At 47.2% G+C, this 26,379-nt stretch overlaps 1 protein-coding gene and 1 long non-coding RNA gene across 2 annotated transcripts; both read right to left on the bottom strand.

Annotated features, from left to right (window-relative positions):
- Positions 1-1,962: 1,962 nt before the first annotated feature.
- On the bottom strand, positions 1,963-26,379 carry LOC142826689 (uncharacterized). The gene is made up of 3 exons (XR_012900892.1): positions 26,259-26,379; positions 3,075-3,237; positions 1,963-2,237 (listed from the first exon to the last, which is right to left on the bottom strand). It is a non-coding gene; the product is annotated as an uncharacterized LOC142826689 (long non-coding RNA).
- On the bottom strand, positions 20,493-22,393 carry LOC142826936 (uncharacterized). Its single transcript, XM_075920147.1, has 2 exons — positions 21,461-22,393; positions 20,493-21,090 (listed from the first exon to the last, which is right to left on the bottom strand). Exons 1-2 carry the CDS (start codon positions 22,146-22,148, stop codon positions 20,543-20,545), a joined length of 1,236 nt encoding a protein of 411 aa, XP_075776262.1. The 5' UTR covers positions 22,149-22,393; the 3' UTR covers positions 20,493-20,542.

Genomic DNA, 26,379 nt, shown 5'->3' with positions numbered 1-26,379 from the left:
CCTTCCTGGAGCTCTGCAAGTGGCTCGCCCCTGCCCACAGGCAATAGGGCACCCACATGAGACCTCCCTGCAGAAGCCCGTTGCTGGAAGCTCACCATGCCAGACAGCTACTGCTTCATCGGGAAACAGTTTGGCATGGGCAAATCCACAGTCGGGGCCATGCTCATGCAGGTTTGACTTTTACTAGAAGGGCGGTGAAGCACTGGAATGCAGGTGGTAGAATCTCCTGCCTTAGAGCATGTCTAGACTTCATCCCTCTGTCAGCAGAGGGATGCAGATTAGGCAGGTCGACATCGCAAATGAGGCAGGGATTTAAATATCCCATGCCTGATTTGCATAAAAATGGCTGCCACGTTTTGCCAACTCAGCACTTTGTCAGCAAAAAGCAGCAGTCTAGAGGGGTATCTGTTGAGAAAGAAAGCCTTTTTCGACAGATCCCTTATGCCTCCTGCAAGGAGGTTTACAGGATCTGTCGAAAAAGGCTTTCTTTCTCTACAGATACCCCTCTAGACTGCCGCTTTTTGCTGACAAAGTGCTGAGTTGGCAAAACACGGCAGCCATTTTTATGCAAATCAGGCATGGGATATTTAAATCCCTGCCTCATTTGTGATGTCAACCTGCCTAATCTGCATCCCTCTGCTGACAGAGGGATGCAGTCTAGACATACCCTTAGAGGTTTTTTAGTCCTGGCTTGACAAAGTCCTGGCTGGGATGATTTAATTGTGGTTGGTCCTGCTTTAGGCAGGGGGTTGGACTCATTGACCTCCCAAAATCTCTTGAAACCCTTTGGTTCTATATTTCTATAATTCTATAGGTGGTCAAGGCCATCAACACCATTCTGCTGCAGAGGGTCATCACTCTGGGCAAGGTGGACCCATCATCACTGGCATTACCACCACAGGCTTCCCCAACTGTGGGAGAGGGAACTGATGGTACCCACATCCCCTTTCTGGCCGCCAACCAGAATATAGAGAGGTGTACTTTTTGATGGTGCTGTAAGCTTTTGTGGACCTCAAGGCCATTTCACAGACATTTACGTCAGGTGCTCAAAGGTGGTGCATGCTGCCCACATCTTCCAAAACTTGAGCCTCTTCCACAGGACGCACGCTGGCACTTCCCCTCCCCGACTGCAACATCAGCGTCGGGGACGTCGACATGCTCATGTTGCATCCTGAGCGATACAGCCTACCTCTTGCTCCCCTGGCAGATGAAGACCTTCACAAGCAGCCTGGACCCCACCAAAGAGACTTTCAAAGGCAAGCTTAGCAGGTGCTGCATGGTGGTGGTGGTGTGCGCCTTCAGCCACCTCAAGGGGAGGTTCTGCAGTCTTCTCACCCGCCTGGACCTCAGCAAGTACAACATCCCCCAGGAGGTGGCAGCCTGCTCTGTGCTCCACAAAGTAAGTAAGAGCAAGGGGGAAGATTTTCCTGCCAGGATGGGGGGCAGAGGCTGATCAGCTGGCCAGAGCTTATGAGCAGCCAGGCACCACTGCCAGTCAGCAAGCACATCAGGGGACTGTGCTCATCCAGGAGGCCTTGAGGGAAAGTTTCAGCCAAGGCCACCTATGACACTCTTCCCCAGGCCTCCCTAAAACGGGGCCCCTACGTGCCTTTCCTCTCCCCCCCCCCCCCCCCCAACCTCACCCTGACCAAATAAAAAAAGCATTTCTATTTGGAAAACAAAACTGTTTTTTTATTTGAAGAACATACAACCGAAGAGAGACTGGGGAAAGAACCTGGAATGGGGGAGACAGGCAGTGGTGCTGAGGGCTGGGGAATGGGGCTGAGACTGGCTCCTGCCTTGGGTAACTCAGGAGGTATAGCTGCCCACAAGGTCCCACTGTCACGTGTTCACAGGCCCTGGTAGCCCCTGGGTGAGCTAGGAGAAGAGGCTAGAGGGGCAGGGGTAAGTGCTGGGAAGTTAGGCAGAGAGTTCAGGGGGGCAGGTGCGAGGAGGTGGCAGGTGAACTGATCCATACACACAACCATGCACTCCATGATGCATGGAATAGAGAAGCACATGGCCTCATGCTTGTGTGATAGCTGCTGCTGCCACATGGTCCTCCTCAGCTCCCAGTCAGCCCAGAGCTCCTGACACTCCTCCTCAAAGCTCCGGCTGAGGAAAACGGAGGCACTTGAGGTGCTTCCACACCAAGTCCTCGCAGGTTCACCTCTGCCTTCGGGTCTCGTGGAGTCAGGAAGATGGCGCAGGAGATGGTGGACATGCCATGCTCACAGCTGCACCAGAAAGAAGGAAAGTGACAAGGGCAGTCACCACAGGAGACACCGCACATGAAGCCTAGCCCTGATCTCTGAGCCGACACCAAGTTCTCAGTTCGGACGATGGCAATGTGCTTCAAGCAAGGCCATCTGTTGCTTACACAGCAGGCACTTTCCTTCAGGGGCAGGGATATCCCAGGGAAGCCTCACTACCTCCACATCCCAAGGACAAGCAGGCATAGGAAGGCTGCCCATCAGGCCAGCAACCTGTGGGCAGGAAGGTGGGGATGCAAGACAGCTCAGCTTCCTTTCATATCCCACACATGCCAGGTCCAGCAGTGGTGGCATCTCACAGAGAGAGAACTTCCTCCCCATCCTCTCCTCCAGCAGGCAGGGATAGAAGTTGTGTGAGAGTGGCAGACGCTGCTTTCTGGGGAGAGTTCTACTGGGGTCCCTTCCTCTTCCTCCCCGTGGCAGGTTCCCATTCAGGGGATCAGCGTCCTCTGCATCGCTGTGCTTGACTGGAAGCGATGCTGCCCAACAGTGCGGGCATGAACCAGTGCTGTGTGCAGCACTGCTGTGTGGTTCCATGACTCCAGCCTCCTTATTGGTAGGTTGTCATGGGAAAGTGTTGCACCACAGAGGCCCAAGTAAGGCAGGCCTCTCCAGGAACCTTGTGAGGAGCAAGAGTATCATGGAGCTGAGTGCTCCTGAGTAGCACTCCATGTGCACCCACCCACCCACCCACCCACACACAGAAGCTGTTGTATGAGCCCTAGGCCGAGAGGGCCAAACGAAGAACGCCATAGCACCTCACCACCCATCTCCCCGCATGTGTAGAGGTAAAGAACTTACCTCCAGCGCCTTCCCTGGGTTCTTCTGAGCCCTGGGAGGTGACCGGCTCCAAGCAGTTGACAACATCCTGGCTGGCGGGCATAGTGTCCAGGCTGTCCAGCCTCCATGAGGGCGAGATTATGATGGAGGAGGAGGAGGAGCAGTAGCTGATGATGGACATATCCTGGAGTCAATGACAAGGTGGGAGGAGGTGACTGATTGAAGGTGACTGGCTGCCCCTTCTCAGGATGGCATCCTGCTGCTTGTCATAGCAATACATGTGAGGTGCTGCCCCAGAGTGGGAACTTTCCTCCCTGGCCTTCATGTAGGCCTGCCAGAGTTTTTATTTGTATTAGCACCTGCTCCAGGGTGCAGCTGTATCCCTTCAGGGCCAAGCTGGTGGCCTTCCGGCCAGAGACTTCTGCATTTTGCCTCTTGGTGCAGAGATCCTGGATGTTTGTCTCCTCACCCCAGACCTTGATGAGCTCCAGAATCTCCACACTAGTCCAGGCTGGTGGCCTCTTTCATCCCTGATCAGGGGCTTCTGAGATGGCTGCAGCTATTTTGGTAACCATGGGGGGCAGGGGGAGGGGAAATCAGATGATGTGGTGAAGGATGGCTTGTGGCACCACACCAGCCCCATGCCTCATAGCATTTCCCTCCTCCCTGCAGCTTTAAACTCTGCAGGAGAAGGGGAACAGTAGATGTGATCAGAGTGGCCACAGGAGCAGCTGTGAGGGGCCTCTGGAGGCCAATTATTTTGAAACAGCAGCTGAGTGTCCACACTAACACTATTTCAAAATAATTTCCAAATAAGCGTTATTCTTCTTCACAAGCAGGAGTTATATCAAAATAATGCACTTGGTAGTATAGATGCCTGTCTTCTTATTTTGAAACTAGCCAATTAGCCTGTCATAAGATGGGATTTTCAGGTCTCTCCTCCACATCAGTCTTCTCTCCTGAGCCTCCGATCTCTCGATCTCGATCTCGCTCTCTCTCCCCCCCCCCCCCCCGCCTCCCTCCCTAAAAGGGAGCAAGCGGCTGTTTGGGCTCCCACGCGGAGGCCCGGCTAAGTGGCACAGAAGTCATCCGAGTGCCACGGCGGGAGGCAAAAGGGGGCGGGGTGGTGACATACATGGGACCCCTTGGCCATGTACGTCACTGCCCCACTCTCTTTCCCCTCCCGCTGAGGCGCTTGGCTGACTTCTGCACCACTCAGCCGGGCCACCGCGTGGGAGCAAGCAGCCGTTTGGGCCCCGAACTCCCCATACAGCTTGGGCTGCCCAGAGGGAACAGCCAGCATTTCAGCATTACAGACTCACAGACATTGGGCTACTATATATATATGATAAGGGAAGTTATTTTTAAATAAACCCCAAGCGTAGACATGCTCTCCATGAGCTCTGAATCATACTTCAAAATGCATTGTAGACATGCCCTCAGTCCGTAGTCCCATGCGAGGGCTCTAAGCAAACAAATCTTGCTGCCTACCCACCTGGAATGTAAGTGAACCCGTGGAATAGAAAGCTGATGGGATAGGAGCATGGACTCGATGACAGGCAATTTTGGGAGCGGTTAGGGAGTTAGGCAAAGGGCACTTGTACTCTGGTGTGGATGTCTGGAAGGGTGGGACCATCTGAGAGGGAGGGTGATGGGAGCACTGATTCTGGATTGGAGGCTTCCAAATCCTAATAGAGGTTGGGAATCCCAGCACAAAAGAGTGCTTCGCCTGAGGCTTAGGTTTCGACATGGAATCTTGTAGTGTGACGTTCCTACGCTCTGACGTTATGAGAAACCCAAACATCTCTGGCTTTGTTTAGCCTTCCCCCTCTCCTTCCCCTCTTCCTTTCCCCTCCCCCCCCCCCCCCCACTCTAAAAATCATAAAATACAATTTGCTTGGGGGAAGAGGAGGAGGTTCCATGTTCCAGATGATTATTTGGTGCTTTCTATAATCTTCCCACAGGGAGCCAGCCTGAGATGAGGTCTCACCCAATCCCCTGAGGTACAGGCAGGAATTTTTCTGACCCGAGATGAAAGAGGAAGGGAAAATCCAGCACTTCTGGAGGAAAGAGAAGTGGAGCTCCGTTTCCAAATGGGTTTTAAATGGGACACTTATACTAAGGTTGCCAGATATAGGTGGTAAATCATTGCAACCGTCTGTCTCCTCTGAACACACACACGCATGCTGATAATGGCCAATGTCCTTCGGCCAGTTTATCCTGCACTGTTAAAAACCTGCTCTTTGGGTTCAACTGACAGTCAGAAGGGGAGTAAATATTTGCAAGAGAACACTTTCCTGACGGGGACACTCTCAAAGGTACATTCTCTGGAAAAGAGCAAAGAGAAGCAGGAAAATGCTCTGCTACCATCCTTTTATTGCCCTGGCAAGACAGTAAAATAAATCAAACACACCAAAGCTGCATGCTCAGCTTTTACAAGGAAAGCACAGGAGAGCCTATAGCATGGGAATGCACTGATAAGGTGACCTGACTTCACAGAATTTCCAAGAGCCGTCCTTTGAACTGAGACAGGGTTCCTATGTAGGAGATAAGACAGCCTGCTCTTCAAAAGCAAGAAGTGCGCCACACATGCATTGTCGCAGAGCACAAGGCACCCCTTTCCAGTTCCTAGTAGAGAGCCGTGTAGAAACAAAAAGAGGGCAATGCCCCGTGGGCTACATCTGTTTGTCTGGTCAAGCTGACATTCTGAGCTTCACTTAAATGACTTTGATTTATGTTGGAGGCTGTTCCCCTGAGGTAGTGAAGTGTTAAAAAAAAGATTCCTTTTGATTTCTGAAGTAAGAATAATCAGTTGTTTTTTGTTATTCTTATGCATATTATGGCAGCATCTGAGGCTTCAACTGAGGTCAGAGCCCTATTGCATGAGGCAGGGAGATGTTAAGCGTCGCTACCTCAAGAACTTACAATCTAAAGACTAGAGTGAAAAAAAAGTGCTGTTGTCCCCATTTTGCACATGGGGAGCTGAGGGACAGAGAGAAGTAATTTGCCTGATATCACCGGGTCTATGGCAGGTCTTTTGAGACCCAGTGTCCTAACTACAAGATCCACTTACCGCTCTGATATTCAGCTCAGCACTAGAGCTTGAAAAATACTGGGGGGAAACTGCAAATATTCGTTTGACTATTTTCTAGATTTCTCTTCTTTTGTAAAGAAAGATGGAAATTGAATATAAACTGAATTCACTTCTGCAGTCTCCATAAACCTTTTTCCGTGAACACTGTCATGAATGTTTTTATTTTCTTTCACTGACTGTTTAGAGTCCAATATATAATCATAGAAGACTAGGGTTGGAAGAGACTTCAAAAGGTCATCTAGTCTAACTCCCAGATCAAAGAAGGACAAATCCCAACTAAATTTCATCAAGGGCTTTGTCAAGCCTGGCCTTAGAGGTTTCTAAAGATGGAGATTCCACCACCTCCCTAGGTAAGTCATTCCAGTGCTTCACCACCCTCCTAGTGAAATAATTTTTCCTAATAGTCAGCCTAGATCTCCCCTGCTACAATTTGAGATCATTGCTCCTTGTTCTGTCATCTTCCACCACTGAGAATAACCTGGCTCCACCCTCTTTGGAACTCCCATTTAAGTAGCTGAAGGCTGCTATTAACCTCCCTCTCATTCTTCTTTTGTGTAGAATAAATAAGCCCAGTTCCCTCAGACATGTGACCTAGCTTTTGTTGCCCTTCACTGGACTCTCCCCAACCTGTCCACATCCTCCGTGTGGCTGGGGGGGCAAAACTGGATGTAATACCCCAGATGTAGCTTCCCCAACTAGTCAGGTCACTCTGAACCCTAGCCCTACTGTCCAGCATATTTACCTTTCCCCCCACCTTAGTGTCATCTGCAAGCTTGCTGAGAGTGCAAACCAACCCATCAAGATCATTAATGAACATGTTAAACAAAACGAGGCCCAGAACTGAGCCCTAGGGCACTCCGCTTGGTACTGGCTGCCAACTAGATATTGAGCCATTGATCACTACCCTTTGAGCCTGATGATTTAGCCAGCTTTCTATCAATTTATAATCCATTTATCCAAGTCATATTTCTTTAATCATGCAGTGGTACACTTAACTTTTATAAGCAAGGGAAGGAAAATGAAAAGATTTTAAGATAGCTATCATCCAATCAATGAGTACAAAAAGCAGCAGATAATCTAAATTATCAGTCACACCATACACTAAGACTAGAGATAGACAAGAAATGGTTTACCAAAAAAAAGTTTAGAACTAGTGAAAAATCTGTATATCCTATATCAGGACAAAAAAAGTTAAAAAATTTCATAAACCAAACCTCCAGTAATATTTGGATTAATCCTCACCAAAATATATCAACATTTAAGTGTTTCATTTATATTTTCAATTATTTTAACCTTTAGTCTAAATTCACTAGCATTTCAAAAAAGTAAAAAAATTAATGTTTTGTCTACAAAACACTAAAATGGGAGATCTGATCTTTCTTTCTCCTAATAATTTTTCAGTCAGGAAATTCTTCAAAAAAGTGACCCCATTTCATGAACAATTCGGAGTTTAATTATCGTAATTTACTATAATAACTGTTCATTGAAAAATTCCTCAAGAGCCCTAACTGATAAACCGAAAGCAAAAATAGTCTATAAGCAATCTTTGGACTGAGAGTGTACAAATTCCAAAATGGCAGACAAATGCACAGAAATCAGTCACTGATTCTGGATAATAGGCAAAGATGAAAAGGTGCTAAATTCACATAATATATTTGATATGAATACTTTGCTTGGCCGTGAGAGAAATGACTTCTGATGGCAGGGTCTGGCTCTGATCTGTGATCATACAGCAAAACCCCAAATGGGAAATAAATATAAACACATAATTATAATGAAGCGTTTATAATTAGACAATACAATTTTTACTGAGTGACACGGAAGGATGGGGAAGTAGGGATGTTAAATTTTGATCAACTAATCAAGTAGTCGATGGAATTTCATGAAATTCCATCGACCACTCTATCAGTTAATAAGGGGTGGAGTGGGGCACTCGCTGTCCTGGCTGTGCCTCTGCCTTTTAGATGCAGTAAGAGCTGCCCAGGGCTCTTACTACATTTAAAAGGCAGAAGAGCAGAGAGAACTCAAGCAGTCCCCACTCACGGAGGTTCCGCCTTTCCCTTGTTCAGGTGTTGGACCAGCGAGGTCCAACCTGTACTAAATTTTAAAGGGAGAGGCACGGCAGTTGGACCGGCACAAGCAGGGACCGCTTCAGTCCCCATTCGTGACATTTCCTAGCTGCACCTCTACTTCCCCTGCCCCCACCCCTGTGGAGTAGTGCTAGGGGGAACCAGCTTTTAAAGCCCTCCCTTAGCTGCCTCTCTCTGGCTATGTCTACACCGCTGTTTTTTTAATCTGAAAAAGGTACGCAAATTGCAATTTGAGTACCTTTTTCTGGATTTTTTTCAGAAGAGGCTTTTCCAACATTTGGCCTGTCTACACAGGTCCAAATGTTGGAAAAAACTCCTTTCAGAAGAGTCCTTATTCCTCGTAAAGTGAGGAATACAGGACATCCAAAAGAGCACTTCTGCTCTTCCGGAAAAAAAAAAAATTGGAAGAGCAGACGTGTTCCCTTGACACTGAGGAGTTTTTCCGGGATAGCTCCAGTATCCCGGAAAAACTTCGTAGCGTTGACATAGCCTCTGATAGAGACAGCAAGAGATGGGAGAAGAGTGACTAGTTGAGTCACTACTTGACTATATTATAACTTGACTAGTTGCTCACTTCCCTATGGGGAAGCAGTTTTATTTATGTGTAGACAATATGTGAGCCTAATCATGGAATACAGGGTGTACTTCTTTTAACCGGGACTCTCTGGTCCGGCAACATCCAGATTCCCTTGACCGCAGAGTCCAGAAACAGGGAGGTCTGGTAGTGGGGCAAGAGCGCCGTAGAGAGCACCAGTAACTCAGCTGGGAGCACCAGCGTTGAGGAGGGGGAAATGGATGGCATAGTGGGGAGTCCGGGCTGCAGCAGCAGCCGCAGAGCTCCAGCTCCAGCCCCATTCTGGCTCTAGCGGCTGGGGAGCTCCACCCTTGGTGACAGCCAGGGAGCTCCATCCCTGGCCCTTTGCCCAAGTGGCTGCAGAGCTCTGGCCATGGTGCTCCAGCTTTGGCAGCAGCGGGAACAGCAGCATCTAGAGAGCAGAAGCGGGGGCAGGCTGGAACCCTAAACCCCATGGCAGTACCACCAGGAGGGGAGGGACCTTCCCCTGTCCAGGAAATCCCCTCATTAGGGTGTCAGACCAGTGAGGTCCATCCTGTACCACACACTTTTCTGGACAGAGGGACTGGTCAGAGGGGACATCAACCACATCTCCCCCACCCAGCCCAGGGAAAGGCTGAGTCAACTCCCCCTCCACCCTAGGTGTCACCTCTCCACACCCCTGCTCCACTCCCTCCCTGCTTCCCCCCTTCCCATGCCCCTGCCCTGTCTCTTCCCCCACCCAACTCAGATTGGGGGACTAGCGGGGCCAGAGCTGGCAGCAGGCTTACACACACACACACACACACACACACACACACACACACACACACACACACACACACACACACACCCACCCCTGCACTCAGTGGCGGAGTAAGGCAGCCCCAGCTGCTTTTGCTCCCCGGGCCACTGTATCACTCCACTTCCCAATGGGGAGTGCAGGGACAGTTCCGTCCCATCCCAGAGTGGCATAGCATGGCTGGAGAGCAGTGGGAGCTGGGGCCACCTGGTTATGTTTTCCCCGGCAGTGCTGATGAATGTGGGGGGCACAGACCCCTACTGCTGGCACTGGCCCTCAGCCCCACTAGTCCCCCCACCACCTGCTGTCCAGCCCCTCCCGCCCACAGCATTTATGGCATGTGACCCCCTCATGCCTCCACTTGCATCACCCCGGTTCCAGGGATCCACATTGTAAAAAGGACATTAAAAAAATTGGATACAATGCAGAGAAGAGTCACAAAAATTGTGAGACCTGGAGAAAATGTCTTACATTGAGATGCTGAAGGATCTTAATTTGGTACAATGATCAAAAGAAGATCAAGAGGTGATGGCTGTGTACAAGTACCTTCCTGGGAAGAAAAGGCTACCTAAGAACTCAATAACCTAGGGTGACAGTTGTTATAAGATCGAATGGCTGGAAGTTAAAGCCAGACAAATTCAAATGAGAAGTAAGGCATAATTTTTAATAGAACAACTAGCAAGGAAGTGGTTATTTACCATCCCTCCAAGATAAGGCTCCATGCCTTTCTGGAAGATGCGCTTGACTAAAGCACAAGTTACTGGGATCACTGAGTGAAATTCTGTGGCATGTGCTAAACTGAATTAGATTTTCTAGTGGTTCTTTATGATTTTAATATCTATGAATGAACAGCATAAGTGCCTTGGGGTTTGTTTAATAAAAATGGGCATTTCAGCAAAGGTTTTCAAAGCTACCAAGGAGATTTTGACACTGAGTTCCCACTGGGTGTCAAACAGCAAGTTGAAAATCTGGGTGGTAAAAAGCCTCATTTTATTAATAGTATTAGGCTCTTCAGAGCTCTGGAGCAGAGCAATTCCCTGTGCTCTCTCCCACCGGAGCAGGCATCGATTCATTGCACACTCATTAAACCTGCAGATGATCACAGACTATGCTTTCTGGTTACATCACAGGAGCTCTTTGTTCTACTGACCTAGAGAGTTAGGAATGCAAGAGATGGCAAAGCTGCTAGATAACCACCTTGTATTCCCAGAGAAAAATATCACCATTGCGTAGTTGTACCTAGATCACTACTGTTACCAATGATGTGTCTGTCCTTGGAAACTCAAACACGTGGATTTGTCCAAATAAGCCAGTTTTTGTTTTTTAAACCACATTCTTTAGCAGTTCTTTTCCCAGCAGAGACATTTCGGACATATCTGCAAATGTTAGCTACCTAACTTTTCAGAGGAGGAAGGGAAGGTATTTGCAGACCTACCCAAAATGTTAATTATACAGTGGTTGGGTCCGGATTTTCATAAATTTCTAAAGATTAGAGATGAAGTTTTCTGACCAGAACTTTGAGTGGAAAATATAGATTCAGATTGAAAAACATTTTGCAAATTTCTGTGATTTAAATTTTTTAATTCCAACAAAGTTGGAACATTTTTTATGTTGGAGCTTTTAAAAGGAAATGTTTTGACTTTTCAGTTCAAAAGGACTTTGTTTCAAAATTACCTCTTTTTTAAAGTAAAAAAGGGAAGTTAAAAGCTTCAAAATCAAAATGAAATGTGTTTTTGACTGCACAAATATTTACTTTTCAGAATTATCTAAGTGACTCAGGAGCACAAATTTACCTACTACTTAAATTGTAAACTTTTGACGTGAGGGCAAGAACCATTGCTTGTTATGTGTTTGTACAATGCCTACCTCAATGGGATCCTAATCTATTATTGGGGGTTTAAGCCATTACTGTAATGCAAATTATTAAACTATAACAAATTATATTTATATCATGAATAAGTTGACTGTGAATAGGACTTTATAGCCAGCATTATCCATTGTATCAGTTTGTATACATGATCTGGACATCTACAGTTGGCGCAAAGTCTCAACTGTCACCATTTTATTTTTCTTGTGTATATAAATATCCTTCAGTAGGACATTTTAGATAAGTAAAAAAACCTTTAAAATTAACCATTGAATCTGTCATGTGTTTATTATTGTTATTAGAGAATTACACAGAAATGGTTATTCTCTTTCTACATGTGATAAGAAGCTGTAATTTAACTAGTGAAATACAGTAGCTCTAAAAGTGAAATCACTTTGCATATTCTAGGTACGAGTAGGGATGCTAGCACCTAGCTGGCTAACTTTTTAACCAATTGCTTACCAGTTAACGAATCCAAGTTTAGAGGGGGTCAAAAATTGGAATTTCCATCTTCTAAGAAAAAAATCCTAAGTTTTAACATTTGTTTCCTCTCCTAATTGGAATGAAAAGTTGAAATATCAAACTTGTCTGCCTAAGCTCTCTTCATGCCTCACAAAAGTTAGTGCAGGTGTTTCATGCCCCGCATTTTTCTCAATTGTCTGATTTCCCATGATCTGCCATGGGCACAAACTGCCATGATTCATCATGGCAGTTCAACCAGTAGGAAAACAGGAGGAGCTTGATACCTTGCTCTTCTGACCTACCATTTTGTGTGCTTCTTCCATCAGTTGCATCTTAACCTATTCCCAAATTGTAAGCTCAGGCGCTCTTTTTTAGCTCATTTTACGGTGCCTAGAATAAGATGACCTCTATGCACAAATGTAATCAAAACAGCATGTCCCCATTATGGGGAAGCCTTGAAATTAGTCCGAGCCAGGCTCTGTTACTGTAAGTTGAGGTAGCATATCCACAGCTGCAGGAAGCACTTGGGGAGTGATTACTTTCAATGACCGTAGGGGGTAGTTATTTCAAAATAGCAGCAATGGAGCATTCACACTACCACTATTTCAAAATTATTTTGAAATAAGCGTTATTCCCCAAGGAAAGCAGGAGTACAGATTTAAAAAATAACCAGCCCCTTATTTTGAAATAGCGGGCTTGATAGTGTGGACACCAATTATTTCAAAAATAAGCGGTGAAATTTTGAAATAATTCCCCAGGGTAGACCAGGGCTTAGAGAGAGTGCATTAAGTCTTAAATACTGGAAGTTCTGATTCTGATTTCATGATGATTTTATCACTGGTGTAATTTTGTAAACAACATTAGCAGCAAAATCAGATCCAGTCCTTAGATATCTTTTCTGAAAGTAATTGCTACTGACTAGTTTCATGAAAGTTGGCAGCTCCTAGTAGATTTGCATTGACTGCAGACCCGAGTTGCTAGGAATTGCACCAGTCATCTTGGGAATAAAATAAAAAGTACATTATACATGATAAACTATCCAGGGTGATTTGGATAAATTAAATACTTTGAGCCTTCAGTCTCCCTAATGATTTGTAAATGAAACAGCCATGATTTATTGCTCTAGTAGATATGTCAAGCCTGAAGTTTATACAGTGAAAAATACCACATTTAAACTCTTTTGTAAATAAATAAAAAAAATCCACATTGCTCTCAGACATTGCTTTAAGATATGTGAGTTATAAATTAGAGTCCATAACACTGGGTGGTGCAGTCTATAGGATTAATGTGTTTCTATCTAGGGAATATATGGATTTAAATCTACATCGGGGCAAAACTGAAACACGTTAAGTGGCTTCCATCCAGTCCTCTGCGAGTGGTTAATGTCATGATTTTTATGAAAAATCTCCTGTCAGAGACCTTCCTCCCCGCCTCAAGAGGTTAAATTGCAGGGAATAATGTATACCTGATCATTCCTGCCTTGAGCTCCATACACCTCTTGCCTTCTAAGTTATAATTGTAGGCGTAGTTAGGACTGCTGCCCATCCTGAGAAGACAGAGGATAGCGCCACTTTTTCATTGTAAGTGGTGCCTGCCTAATCTCAGGATACATAAAGACAGAAAAGCTGTTGACAAGCTGTGGGTGCGATCCTGCACTAATGCTACATGTAGAGCTTGCCACTGGAAACAGATGAGCGTGTAAACTACAGATCAGGGGCAGAATTAAGCCTTTACTACTACTGCCAAGTTGAGCACTCTGTTGCCCCCTGCCCACAGCACCCCTTTGCCACTGTGATTATTAACATAGCAGATGTACTTACAGAGCTTTATCTATGAAAGACAGTGTAGTCCAGTGGATAGAACACAGCAATGCAACTCAGACCTGGATTTTAGTCACAGTTATATCACTAGCCTGCTGTATGACCTGGGCAAAGTCATTTCTCCACTCTGTGCCTCTGTTTACCCTCCCACTCTGTCATTTCTATTTTAGATGGCAAGCTCTATGGGGAAGAAATTATCTTATTCTGTGTTTGTGTAGTGCCCCACACAATGGGCTCCTGATCTTGATTGGAGTCTATCATACAAAATTAAAATAATAATTATTATTCATAAACAACACAGCAACAGATCTCATTAGGAGCAAAACATCTGCCAGAAGAAATGTTTTCCCATATACTCAGTACATGAAATCTCTACCTACCCCAGGGTTATGCATATCTTAACCAAATTGTGCTCTCAATTCCACTAGTGCAAATTATACTGACTTCAGGAGAGTTGTTGTAAGTGAGAACAGAGTTTGTTTCCAGGCACCAGAATGTATATGCAAATGTGAATGTCGTGTACAAGCATAGATCAGCAACCAGGATGTGTTTGGAGGCAATGTGGTTGTAAAAAAGCTGGCCCCTCCAGTAGCAGGCTCTGGCATGAGAAGTATGCCTCCAATAGGGTGTTGACTTCTTCTACTCCCTGGGGGTGCTCAACCCTGGCTCCACCCCTATAGCACCCCTTCACCTACATACCACCCCGCCCCACCTTTTCCTCCTGCCCCATTCCATTCCCACCCCACACTTTTTCCTGCCTGCACTCCCGTCTCTCCCCCCAGCACCTTCTGCACACGGCTGAACAGCTCATCACACTGGAAGAGAGGGGGAGGTGCTGATCCACATGGCTCCAGCACCCATTTTTTTCTGCTGGTGCTCCAGCCCAAGAGCACCCACAAAGTTGGCACCTATGCACCCACCTCAACTTCCCCTTTATGTTCCTTTCACAGGTGGAAGAGTCTGAGTCTCTCACGTCATTCCATCTTTTGGCATAATTTATTCATATACACCAGGACAGAAATTCCCTAAAAACCTTCTAGTAAAACCCAACTCCAATGTCCACAATAAAGACACGGCAGGTTCTCTCCATTCTCCTTTGCACAGATACCACTTCCCAGTCACCCACTTAAGAATCAACAGCATTTGTTCCCAGTTCCATTGGCCCCTGACCCAGGCCTGACAGTGACCAGTCTCCCTGCAATTTGGTCTTCATGCAAAAGGCACCCCACATGTTCCACTCCCAGACTTCTTGCCTGGGAGTCCAACCTCTGCTCAGGGGAGTCCATCCTCCCACACCCCTCTTCTTTCTGGCCTCAGCTTCTCCTGACCAAGCTGGTTCTTTCCCTTTTCCTAGGGCAACCGCCCAAGCCATCTGGTTGTCAGGGGTCTCCAGCTTTGGTGAAGTCTCACCAGCAGTCAGGGCTGGCCCACAACATTTTGGCACCTGAGGCGGGGAGCTCAAATGACGCCCCCATCCCCCCTCGCTTGGGCCAAAACTTTGAAAGGTCTCAATTCTCTGGGTCCTAGTGGTGCCCCCCAGAGTCTGGCACCTGAGGCGTCCGCCTCAAAGTAAGGCCAGCCCTGCCAGCAGTCCTATTACATCTGCCGACTGAGCTCTCAAAGCCCTCCCCCGAGCAACTCATGTCTACTCTTCTTTGCTGCTCCTGTCTCCTTCTGTTGTGTGAAAAATCCTAAGTTGTGTCCCCGCCAACACACACAGTCCCAGACCCCAGATTCTAGCCCAAGACCAAGCATCTACACACCAATTTCATAACCCTACAGATTCTACATCTACACTGCCCACTCCTGTGCAAAAAACATGCAAATGAAGCCAAGCATGGAATATCGCCACACCTCATTTGCATAATTAATGAGGCTCCATTTTTGCACAAGAGGCTTTTGCGCAAAAAGGAGCTGTCTACACGGCTCTTTTTCTCACGCAAAAACCCCCTCTTGCGCAAGAGCTGTTCTTCCTCTTTCAGAAAGAGCAGCTCTTGTGCAAGAGGGGTTTTTTGCTCAAAAATGGAACCTTATTAATTATGCAAATGAGGCGCAGCAATATTTCATGCTTCACCTCTTGTGCAAACAAAGTAAATGAGGGGGCAGTGTAGATATAGCCCACGAGTCCTGCAGGCCCAAGTCTGCTGACCTAGGAAAGCCAAGTGTGTTTAACTGTACAGTGAAGATTTAGAATTTGCTTCTAAAGAAAAAGCACACACACACACACACACACACAAAAGAAACTTGGGTTTAACATAATGGACCGATTTAGCTTAAGGAATTAATATCAATGCTTGATAACTACAGGTGAGCTGGCTGGACAATGGAATTTCTATTCTGTGTTAAATTTCAACATTTCACAGTTTGTTTTCATCCAAATCAGAAAAGCTAAAGTTTTGCAATTACCCATGAAACAAAATGTAACATTTCTCAATAACTATTGCAAAATTTAATTTTAATTATTTAGGTTCAGGAATGTCAAAATGTTTGATTCTGATTACTAAAAGCATTGTAATATATTTATATTTATAACATGCAAATTAATATAAAAGTCTAAAAATTAAATGAAAGAAGGAAGTGGAGACAAAACTTATTATATTGAAATGAAAGTTTGAGATTACCAAAATGAAAAGCACATTCCTGAAATAAAAGCTGAAAAGATTTGAGCCCCCCCAATCAAAAATTGTCAAAATTGACATTCCTGCAAAACGTTTGGATTTCTAATTACACTGAATTTTCTAGCATAAAATTGTTTTTAAAAACATGTTTTCTAGTACTCATGCATTTTCATTTTTGAATCTCTGACTAGAATGGTCAAACATCCTCATTTATGGTTTCTATCCCCAAGTAAGATACTGAATGCAGACATTACTTAATTTTTATTGACCTCTACACAATTATAGAAACACTGCGAAGGATATTTCAAGAATCTGGTGGGACATCTTGAAACTGGACAGACTCATTAAACAAATGATTAAGCAACTGAAAAAAAAAAAATCACTCAACATGTCTGTTCTAGTACCAACTTCAGATATTCAGTGTAACTACACTGATCTCTCTTGATCGCTATCTGCAAATGTTATCGAAGGAAAGGAAGAGCACTCAGAATGGAGGAGAGCGAGCTAAAGTGCTAGCTGTCATAGTTGAAAGAGAATGTCATTCAATTACTTGACTTAGACAACTGTGCCCCTTGACTTTTGAGAGCTGTTCATTAACACCTGATTTTAAAAATAAGTAAAACGTGTATGCGTTCTTAAGAGCAAATTATTGCTCTAGCACTCCAAATTCTTTATTTCAGTAACTGGCTAGCTAGGAGCTGATCAAAAACTACAAATTAGCTTTGATTTTTCAATGAAAAAATTCAAACCAAAAAGGAAGTACCTTGTTTCATTTCAGTTTTCAAAAACCCAGATATATTGGGTTTGAGTTTTTTCGCTTCCCCTGGACCCTTTCAACCCCACTCCCATTTTCTTCACTGGAAAATAAGGGACAGAGAAAGTGTAAAAAAAGATAAAGTGGGGAAAATGTGTTTTCATTTCCCTTTCTCTCGTTTCCCCTCCACCCCATCAAACATGAAGATAAAATTCCATTTTTCTTTCACAGAATCATAAAAATTTAGCTCTGGAAGGAAATTCAAGAGGCTACCTAGCACGCTAACCCCTACTCTGAGCAGGACTGTTTTCAAAAACTGAAGTTACAGATCATTTCTTTGTTTTGTGTTTTTCATTGAAAAGCATCAAAATAATATAACTTTTCGCCAACTCCTAGACAATTGTTTAGAGAGAGAGAGAGAGAATGTGGAATCGTACCGTAACATTGCTTCAGATTTTTTAATTGACAAATGTCCATGATTGTTTAAGCTTATTATTTCATTTAAAACTAAATGGAGAACAATATAAAAGAGCCAAGGGCCTGATCCTGCCCTATCACAGTCAATAGGAGCTCTGACACTAAGTTACAGGAATGCAGGATCAAGGGGTAAACCACCCCAAAACATCTACCATAGCATCTCACAGGAAGAACTGACAGCTCTTTTATTCGAAATGTTTACGGTCAGTTTCAGTAATGAAACTCTCCTTTCATCATTACGAAAAGCTTATAACATAATACCATACCCAAACCTGGAAAAGATCAATTGTTATTCTTTTCATACTAGATTATTTCATTAATGAGCAGAGATGCTAAAATCTTGGCCAAGCCAATAGCAGTAATATCAGCTAAATTACTTCCACACATAGCAGGTTATAGACCAAGCGGGATTTGTATGTGGGCATAAAGCCACTGTTGAGCTAAGGTGACTATTTTGCCTTTAGCATTACGCAGAACATTAGAGCCATCCAGATTTAATATAATGAAATACCTTCCTACTCTCCATCAGTCTATGAAATGGTCTTCTGTGCCCACTGTGGTACAAAAATAAATCTGGGAGAACAATTTATTGGCTAAATTATAACACCCTTCACTGAAATGATTAAGGGACGTGCTTCTTCCCTATTCATGTATTCTAGGAAAAGTTCACCTACCATTACTATCTGATGCAGTCACCATTCACAGCATAGATCTTACCACAGGCTATGTCTAGACTGCAGGCTTCTTTCGAAAGAGCCTCTTTCGAAAGCATCTTTCGAAAGAGGCTCTTTCGAAAGAGCGCGTCTAGACTACAATGCGCGGATCGAAAGATCGATCCGCTATTTCGAAAAAGAGCGTCCAGACTGCCGGACGCTCTTTCGAAATTGAAAGCCACCCGGAACTGCTTCTGCCAGGGCATGGGGGCAGCATTTCCTTCCGGGTGCTGCCTGCCTGCCCTTTGCAGAGACGCGTGGTGAGAGGGACACTCCTGAACACCCGTTGCTCTGCTCCTGCAGCTGCCTTTGCTGTCCCTTGAGGAATTTTGCAAGGCATTGCAGTGCTTGTTTGGAGTGCTCAGCTTCCTGGGACACCCCAGCAGCTTTTTTCTTTTGAGGTTTTTCTGCTTGCAGACCCTTATTTGTGGCATGGAGCCAGAGCTGCCCCTGGGCAGGCGATGGCCCCACACCACCATACTGCAGCTGTTGCTGCATCTTCGTGAGACAATCATGAGGCTCCTTCCCGAGCTGGACCCAGACCAGAGGGACGAGGGGTTCCCCCGTCCAGCAGCCACACTGCCCTTGCCTCCGAACTTTTTCGTGGACAGGCGTGTTTGGAGGTTTGACACCAGCTCTGAATGGTGGGACCGGCTCGTGATGGAGATCTGGGATGACCAAGACTGGCTACGGAACTTCCGCATGAGAAAGACCACTTTCCAGGAGCTCTGTACCTGGCTCGCCCCTGCTCTGCAACGGCAAGACACCCACCTGCGGCCCGCCATCCCCCTGGAAAAGAGGGTCGCCATTGCCCTCTGGAAGCTGGCAACCCCCGACAGCTACCGCTCCGTGGGACACCAATTTGGCGTGGGGAGATCTACTGTCGGGGCCGTCTTGATGGAGGTAAGTCATTGTCTGGGGACAGTCACAGTTTGGGGTGGGGGGAAGGGAGACTGTCAGGAAGGGCCAAGTGGAGTGGGAGTGGGAGTGGGAGGGAGCTCCTCCACTCACCCTGAATTGTGGGGGGGGGGGTTCTGAGGAGGGGATTCCCGGGCTGTTTGAGAGGGAAGGTGGGCGGTGGGTTCTCCTCCTAAGACATAAGGCACCCCTTCTAACACTTTGTTGTCTGTCTCGTTCTGCAGGTGGTGAGGGCCATCAATTCGGAGCTGCTCAACAGGCTCATCTGTCTACCGGATCTGGACAGCGTCATGGCCGGCTTTGCTGCCCTCGGCTTCCCCAATTGCGGAGGAGCGCTCGATGGGACACACATTGCCATCCGTGCACCGCCCCATCGAGCAGCCCAATTCATCAATCGAAAGGGCTACTTTTCTATGGTCCTCCAGGCCCTGGTCGACCATCGTGGACAGTTTTCAGACATTTGTGTTGGGTGGTCAGGGCGGGCACACGATGCCCGCATCTTCAGAAACTCGTACCTGTACCGGAGGCTTCAGGCAGGAACACTTTTCCCCCATCGCCAGTTTGCGGTTGGGGATGTGCACATGCCGGTGTGCATAGTGGCCGATGCCGCCTATCCCCTGATGCCGTGGCTGATGAAGCCCTACACCGGCCACCTGGATGTGAGCAAGGAGCAGTTTAATGCTCGCCTTAACCGGGCTCGCAACCAGGTGGAATGTGCGTTTGGACGTTTAAAGGGCAGATTCCGGTGCTTGCTCACACGCCTCGACATGGGGGAGACCAACATCCCCGAGGTGGTGGCCGCGTGTTGCGTCCTCCATAACCTCGTGGAGAGGAAAGGGGAGGCCTTCCTACCAGGGTGGGGGAGAGCTGCTGATGGCCAGGAGAGGCTCTTTGCCCAGCCCCGGACAGCTGCCATCCGCCAGGCTCACCGGTCTGCAGTTGGCATCCGGGAGGCCCTCCGGGAGCAATTCTCCAGTGGAGGCCACTGAGTGCACTGAGGGGCTTCTGCCTGGGGACTGGGCCCTGGCCCCCAATAGAAGCTTCCCTCCACAACCCATCTCCTGACCCAGTTTGGACACATCACTTACACCAGGGTGTGTTTCAAAATAAAATGTTCTCTTTACTTATTTAAAATTTTGTACATATTATCCAACAATGTGGCAAAAGAACAAAAATTTTTTTCATTTTTGTTGTTGCCAAACTATATACAATAAACAAACAGTTCCTTTAACCCTTTGTGTGTGCTTAATAAGTGGGGTGATGGGGGTCATTGAAACCTGGAGGGGGGAAGGGGACTGGAAACCTGGAGGGGGGAAGGGGATCAGGTTGAACGGGGCTTGGCAGATTTCCCTTTCCTGCCTGGGCCTCGTGTTTGGGGTGCTCCCCGGCTACGGGATCGGGTGATGTACCTGTCGGTTGGCTGGCTGCTGGGGGGCTCTTGGGACGTGGAAGCCTGGGGGAGAGGAGGGCCAGGGGGAGAGAGGGGCTGGGGAGCTGGGGGGGCTGGGGGAGAGGGAGGTCCAAGGGGGGAAAGGGCTGCTGTTGTGGAAGGGGGGTTTGGTGGGGTGGGGTCATGGGGTGCTGGAGGAGCAGGACCTGGCACAGCAGCAGGCAAGCCGCTGACCTCCCTCAGGGTGGCGTACAGCACCGTGCGCTGCAGGACCAGCTCATTCATGAGCCGATCACGCCACCGCTCCTCTGCCTCCGCCCTCCGTAGCAGGATGGCATTCTGCTCCTGCACAGCCTCGACGTGCTGCCGGAGGATGTCGGCGTAGACACGCCTGTGTCTGCGGCTCCCATGTCTCTGAGGTGGAGATGGAGATGGAGGTGGGGCTGGGGTGCTGCGGCCCTCTTCCACGGCTGGTCCGGCTGTGGAGGAAAAGAAGAAGACACAATCAGTCCTATAAACTGGACTCTGTAGCACTTACAATACTAACAGGATGGTTTATTAGGGGATGAGCTTTCCAGGGCCAGACCCACTTCTTCAGATCAGAGTGACACGGCTACATTTCTATCACAATCAGTCATGTGTGCAACAGCTGTCCAAAAGGGCATGCCCTCTCCCTTGAGACAGGGGAAGCACACATTCTGAAGGTCACACTGTGTGTGTGTGTGTGTGTGTGTGTGTGTGACCTGGGCATCAGCCTGAGCATGACAGGTTTCCCTTGTGCATCACCCACTGTGCACCCACCCACCTACCTCCCCCCCCCCGGGTGTGACACAACCTCACTGTACTCACCTGCTGCTTCCTCTCCCGCGCCAGATGACGCCTGGGAGGCCTCAGAGGTCTGGGTCACTGGCTCCAGGGTGAGGGTTGCCGTCTCCTCGGTGTCCTCCTCCTCTGGGCCCATGTCCCCGTCTCCAGAGTGCTGTAGCTCCCGCTCTGGAGCGTCCACCACCGGGTCTGCCAGTCCGGACTGCACGAACCTTCGTGGTGTGCGTGCTTCTGCACTGCCACCCAGGATCTGGTCCAGCTCTGGGTAGTAGGGGCAGTAGTGGGGGGCTGCCCCAGACCGGGAGCTCTCCTCCCTGGCTTTGGCGTAGCCCTGCCGCAGCTCCTTCACTTTGGAGCGCACCTGGTCCTGGGTGCGGGGGTAGTGGCCCTTCTGGGCCAGGGCTTCAGCCATGCGGCCATAAATGTCGGCATTTCGCCGCCGGCTTTTGAGGGCCTGTAAGGCCTCCTCCTCTCCCCACAGCTCCAGCAGGCTCTTGATCTCTGCGCCGGACCAGGATGGTGCCCGGCGCTTGGAGCCCTTGGCTGGGTCCCCAGAAGGCTCGGAGGAAGGGCCAGGACGCTCTTGGGGCTGTGACATGCTGCAGCAAGGTCGCCGTGTGCTCTGGCTCCTTGTCTGCAACAAGTGGCTGTGAGGGTGCGCCTGTCCCTTTAAGGAATGGCTGCAGCCAGGAACCACAGACGTGCAACCCATGGCCCAGATTGTCCACCAGGGCTTGTTCCTGGAGGCCAATTCTTTCGAAAGAAAGGGCTCCCCCCGTCCAGACTCACGTTCTTTCGATGGATCTCCCTCGAAAAAGGCGTTCTTCCTCGTGAAACGAGGTTTACCGCCGTCGAAAGAAAAGCCGCGTTCTTTCGATTTAATTTCGAAAGAACGCGGCTTGAGTCTGGACGCAGGGGAAGTTCTTTCGAAAAAAGGGTACTTTTTTCGAAAGAACCCCTGAGTGTGGACACGGCCTCAGAGAGCAACAAAGGGAAAAAAGAATTGGATGGAGAGGAAGGTACAGCCCCTCTCCTGAGAAATCAGCATCAGAATTTATGAAGATTAACATTTGTGGGTTCACTTAATACATTATGTCAAATCAGGATATTTATTATCTTTGGTTCCCCTCTATGTTCTTTACTAAGGGAAAGAGTAGGGAAACAGGAGCCAACCAGTTACAGAGATATCCACAAAGATGTGTATTATGGTCATGCCTGGGAACACAACAAAGATCAAGGCCCCAGTGAGCTAAGCAGTGCATAACACACAAGGTGTAATTTCCAACTTGAACAGACCTGCTCTGATCTAGCTAGCATGCTAAACATAGAAGTTTAACCGTGACTGAATGAATGGAAGGGTTCATATGCACCCGGGTTCATATGCAAGGTCTTGGACGGGATCATACCCAGGGAGACTAGCTCATCCTGACATTTGTGTCATAGCAGCTACGCTTCTATTTCTAGTGTACTGGCTGGCTTAGAGCTAGTTCGACTGCTCAAGCTGGAAGTAACACCTTATAGCTCCAGTGTAGACATACCCGCAGAATTTACATTCTAAACAGATGAGACTGACAAAGAATGGGAGAAGGAACAAAGAAGTGTAGCAACATGCCCAAAGTCCCACAGCAGGTCAGCGGTGAAGCTAGGAACAGAACCATGCTCATGACTCCCTGTTCACTCCCATAACCATGCTGCCTTTCATGAGAGTGCATAACACACCTATTCTCTGTACTGCAGTGGAACATTTAAGCTGGTAGAAAAACTTGTCATTGACTTATTAGGCAGAGGCACAATCAATGAAATGAACATGGTCAAGGGTGGATTTACCATTGGGCCAATTGTTCTGTGACTCCAGGCCCCAGCTCAGACGGGCCCCATTTCATGATGTGGAGCCGGAGGTACCCTGAGAGTTGTAGTTCCTTCGCCAGTTCCTTAACTAGGAGACCAGGCCCTGGAGCAGGGAAGGGACTACATTTTCCAGCATTCCCTTGGCTGGCTAGCAACAGGAATGGGAGGAGGAGGACGGAGTGGGGAAAGCTGAGAGCCAGGCTATGAATAGCGAGCCGGCTGCTAGAAGGGACTGGTGGTGTGAGTGGGGAATATGTGCACAAATCTTACCCTTGGAAGCCTACCCCAAACTGGATTAGGGTGCTAGTGGTCTCAGTTCGCTCCTCTTAGAGAAAAAACTGCCCCCCCCCCCCCAATAAAAAGTTTGGCCAGGCTGCTTTTGCTATAGTGGGCTGCAGTACTCCTTGGGAGAAACTGGCCGCACCATTCATGCATACCATTGCCTTTAGAAAAGGGAAGGTGTGAAAAGGGGAAATCACCTCAGACTCTCCCACCCATCACCTTGGCATGAGAACTGAGGGGCTTACCTGGTCACATGAAACCTGCACAGTTTCTGCCCAACCCCTGGGACACAGACCCCCCCACTTGGTGACCATTGGGCCATATATGGTAATATGCAAGCACGGGAAACCAATGTGCAGGCTTGAGGATAAATACCCAGTTCGCTCGAGGAGGTCTTCGCAACACACGTACCACTATGCGTGTGCCTTCCCGTATACTCCAAAGCGCTGCCGTCCTGATCAACCAACCAGCCATCTCCCCCGACTTTCGGGCATAACCAAGGCCTTCGCAACCAAACCGATATCTTTGAAATGTTCCGTGTGCTGTGTAAGTTGGTATGTATGATTTGATTTTCTTCATTGTATGAGCTTAGTGTTGTAGTTGGTTTTGGTAGTACATAGAGTTTGTAGTTATCACTGTTATTTAATTAGTGTAGCTGGATATCTTTAGAATAGAGACTATTCCCCTTGCCATTCCCATCCTTGTCTCTGACTAGGAATCGTAGAATAAATACTGTAAATGCATGATTAACATGGCCTATTAAAAATCTTAGAATAAATAAAATATATTTATGACAGTGATGAATTTATAGTATTTGGTAAAACTGTCCACCTGGTTCTGTCCTTCCCCCCTTGGGTATGCATCATTGGACCTGTGGTTCTCACGACAGCTCCCACCAAAGAATGAATTGGGTGGACTGAGTGGGCAATGGGCCCTCAAAATGTTAATCCAGCTCTGAACACAATGCCCAGCCTCAAATTCTCAATAGTAATATTTGCTTTCAGTTTGTCAGATCAACTGTTTAGAAGCCAAATCAGGATAACTATCAGATTTCAGTAGACTGATAAGACAGAGGATAAAGGAACCTTGTAGAGAAAGATAGCATGTCAGGGCACAGGGCATTAAGAAATACATCAGGGCCACACAGACTAGCTGGAGAGCTGGGCACCGTAGCCATTGCAGAGCAGTTTGTGAAAAATAAAAGTGTCCCATTGCATCACCCGTCACTGACAAACACCGCCAAATCCTCAGCTGGTATAAAGTGGTGAAGCGCCACTGAATTATACCTGCTGAAGACAACTCAGTATCTATCTGCCATTGCAAGTGCTCATATAGACCCAGCACTGCAGTTGGTAAACACCAGGTTGTGCCTTTAGGGTGCAGCCCTAAGCAAGGCCAAGTCAGAGCAGGATTAACACTGCTGGTGCCTCCCAACACTCCTTAGCATTCAAGAGAAATATACTTTCCTCCAGTGCTCTTTGGGACACACAACATACACTGTAGATGAGGGACAAAGCAAACTCATCCCTCCTTGTCCTCCTTTGAAGCAGCAAGCACCTCTCCATTCCTTGCATGCTGTGGGCATTATCTTGCAAGTAGGGTTGCCAGATGGTTTCAACAAAAGTAACAGACGCACTTGACATCACATCTTATTTAGAAAATACCAGACATTTATATTTTCTCAATTTGTTTCCCAAACAGAAAGCTCAAATACTGGATCGTCCGGTTCAAAACCAGACATCTGACAACCCTACTTGCAAGATGCTGAGCACTTCAGCAAGATGTGCAATGTCCTCATCTCTTGCTAAAGCCAGCGAGAACTCAAGCTGCTCAGGAACTCACAGCCACGCAAGGTCAGGGCCTAAGTAGGGGGCAAGGCCTCACCAAGGCCTAGTTTTTGCAAAAACTGACTGTATTGTCCTTTTACCTTTCAGTGGCCCATAAAGGGCACATTTAACAAAATGTCAAGGTTTATAGTATTCAGGATAACACGTCCTGGCTAGTGACCTTGTATAAGCATCTGAAGTCACCAAAAGCAACATCACATCCTAGATTCAGGACCTTGTTTCAGGAGATGCTTATGCTTCCATATACACAAGTCATAAAGATTATCTGCCTCAGACAACAAGGGATCACTGAGAACAATGGATAAACTTTGCACCAAGAATGTGCTTTCTATACTACTTCTAGAGTTGAGCAAGAAATGGTTTTCCTAACCTGTAAAACAGTCAAGCTTTTTATATGTTTTCTCCATTCTGCACCAGGATAAACCTGAATACATTAAAAAAAAATTTAAAAAAAAACAAAATTGAGTGCAATAGGGTCAACTGCCTCCCCAACACTGTTCAAGGCCAGGAATGCCTTCACAGCACCCTACTTCTTTTTTCCCCTTCTTTGGGTTTTTTAAACAAGTGGCACAGAGTCCAACGGAAATCAAGCATTCTTCACCAGCTGTCCACTTTCCTTAGGTCTACTACCACAAACCCAGTTCAGTATCTTTCTCCTGGTAATCCAAAATAACACAAAATTTTTCAAACCAGAATGCAAACTGACCCAGGTAAGCACAGCTCCTCCTCCCAGAGGGTCTGTCTTTCTGCCTCCCCTCCCAAGAATGTGCCTCTGCACAAGCCATGCTTGTGCTAATCTAGTCACTTCTGTTATCTCAAGAACCTGAAGGAACTATCTTACTCACCACAGTTTTCTAGACTCTCCCTCTTCCCTGCAACTTGCATGCTGGAATCACCTACTTCCTCTCAGGTGGGGCTTCTTCTGTAATCATGGTTGGCTAGCCCCAGTCCTCCAGCTGTTTGGGG

Source organism: Pelodiscus sinensis, chromosome 2 (assembly GCF_049634645.1).
Source record: "Pelodiscus sinensis isolate JC-2024 chromosome 2, ASM4963464v1, whole genome shotgun sequence".
Taxonomy (NCBI): Eukaryota; Metazoa; Chordata; order Testudines; family Trionychidae; genus Pelodiscus; species Pelodiscus sinensis.
This window is presented reverse-complemented; position numbering and strand designations above follow the sequence as displayed.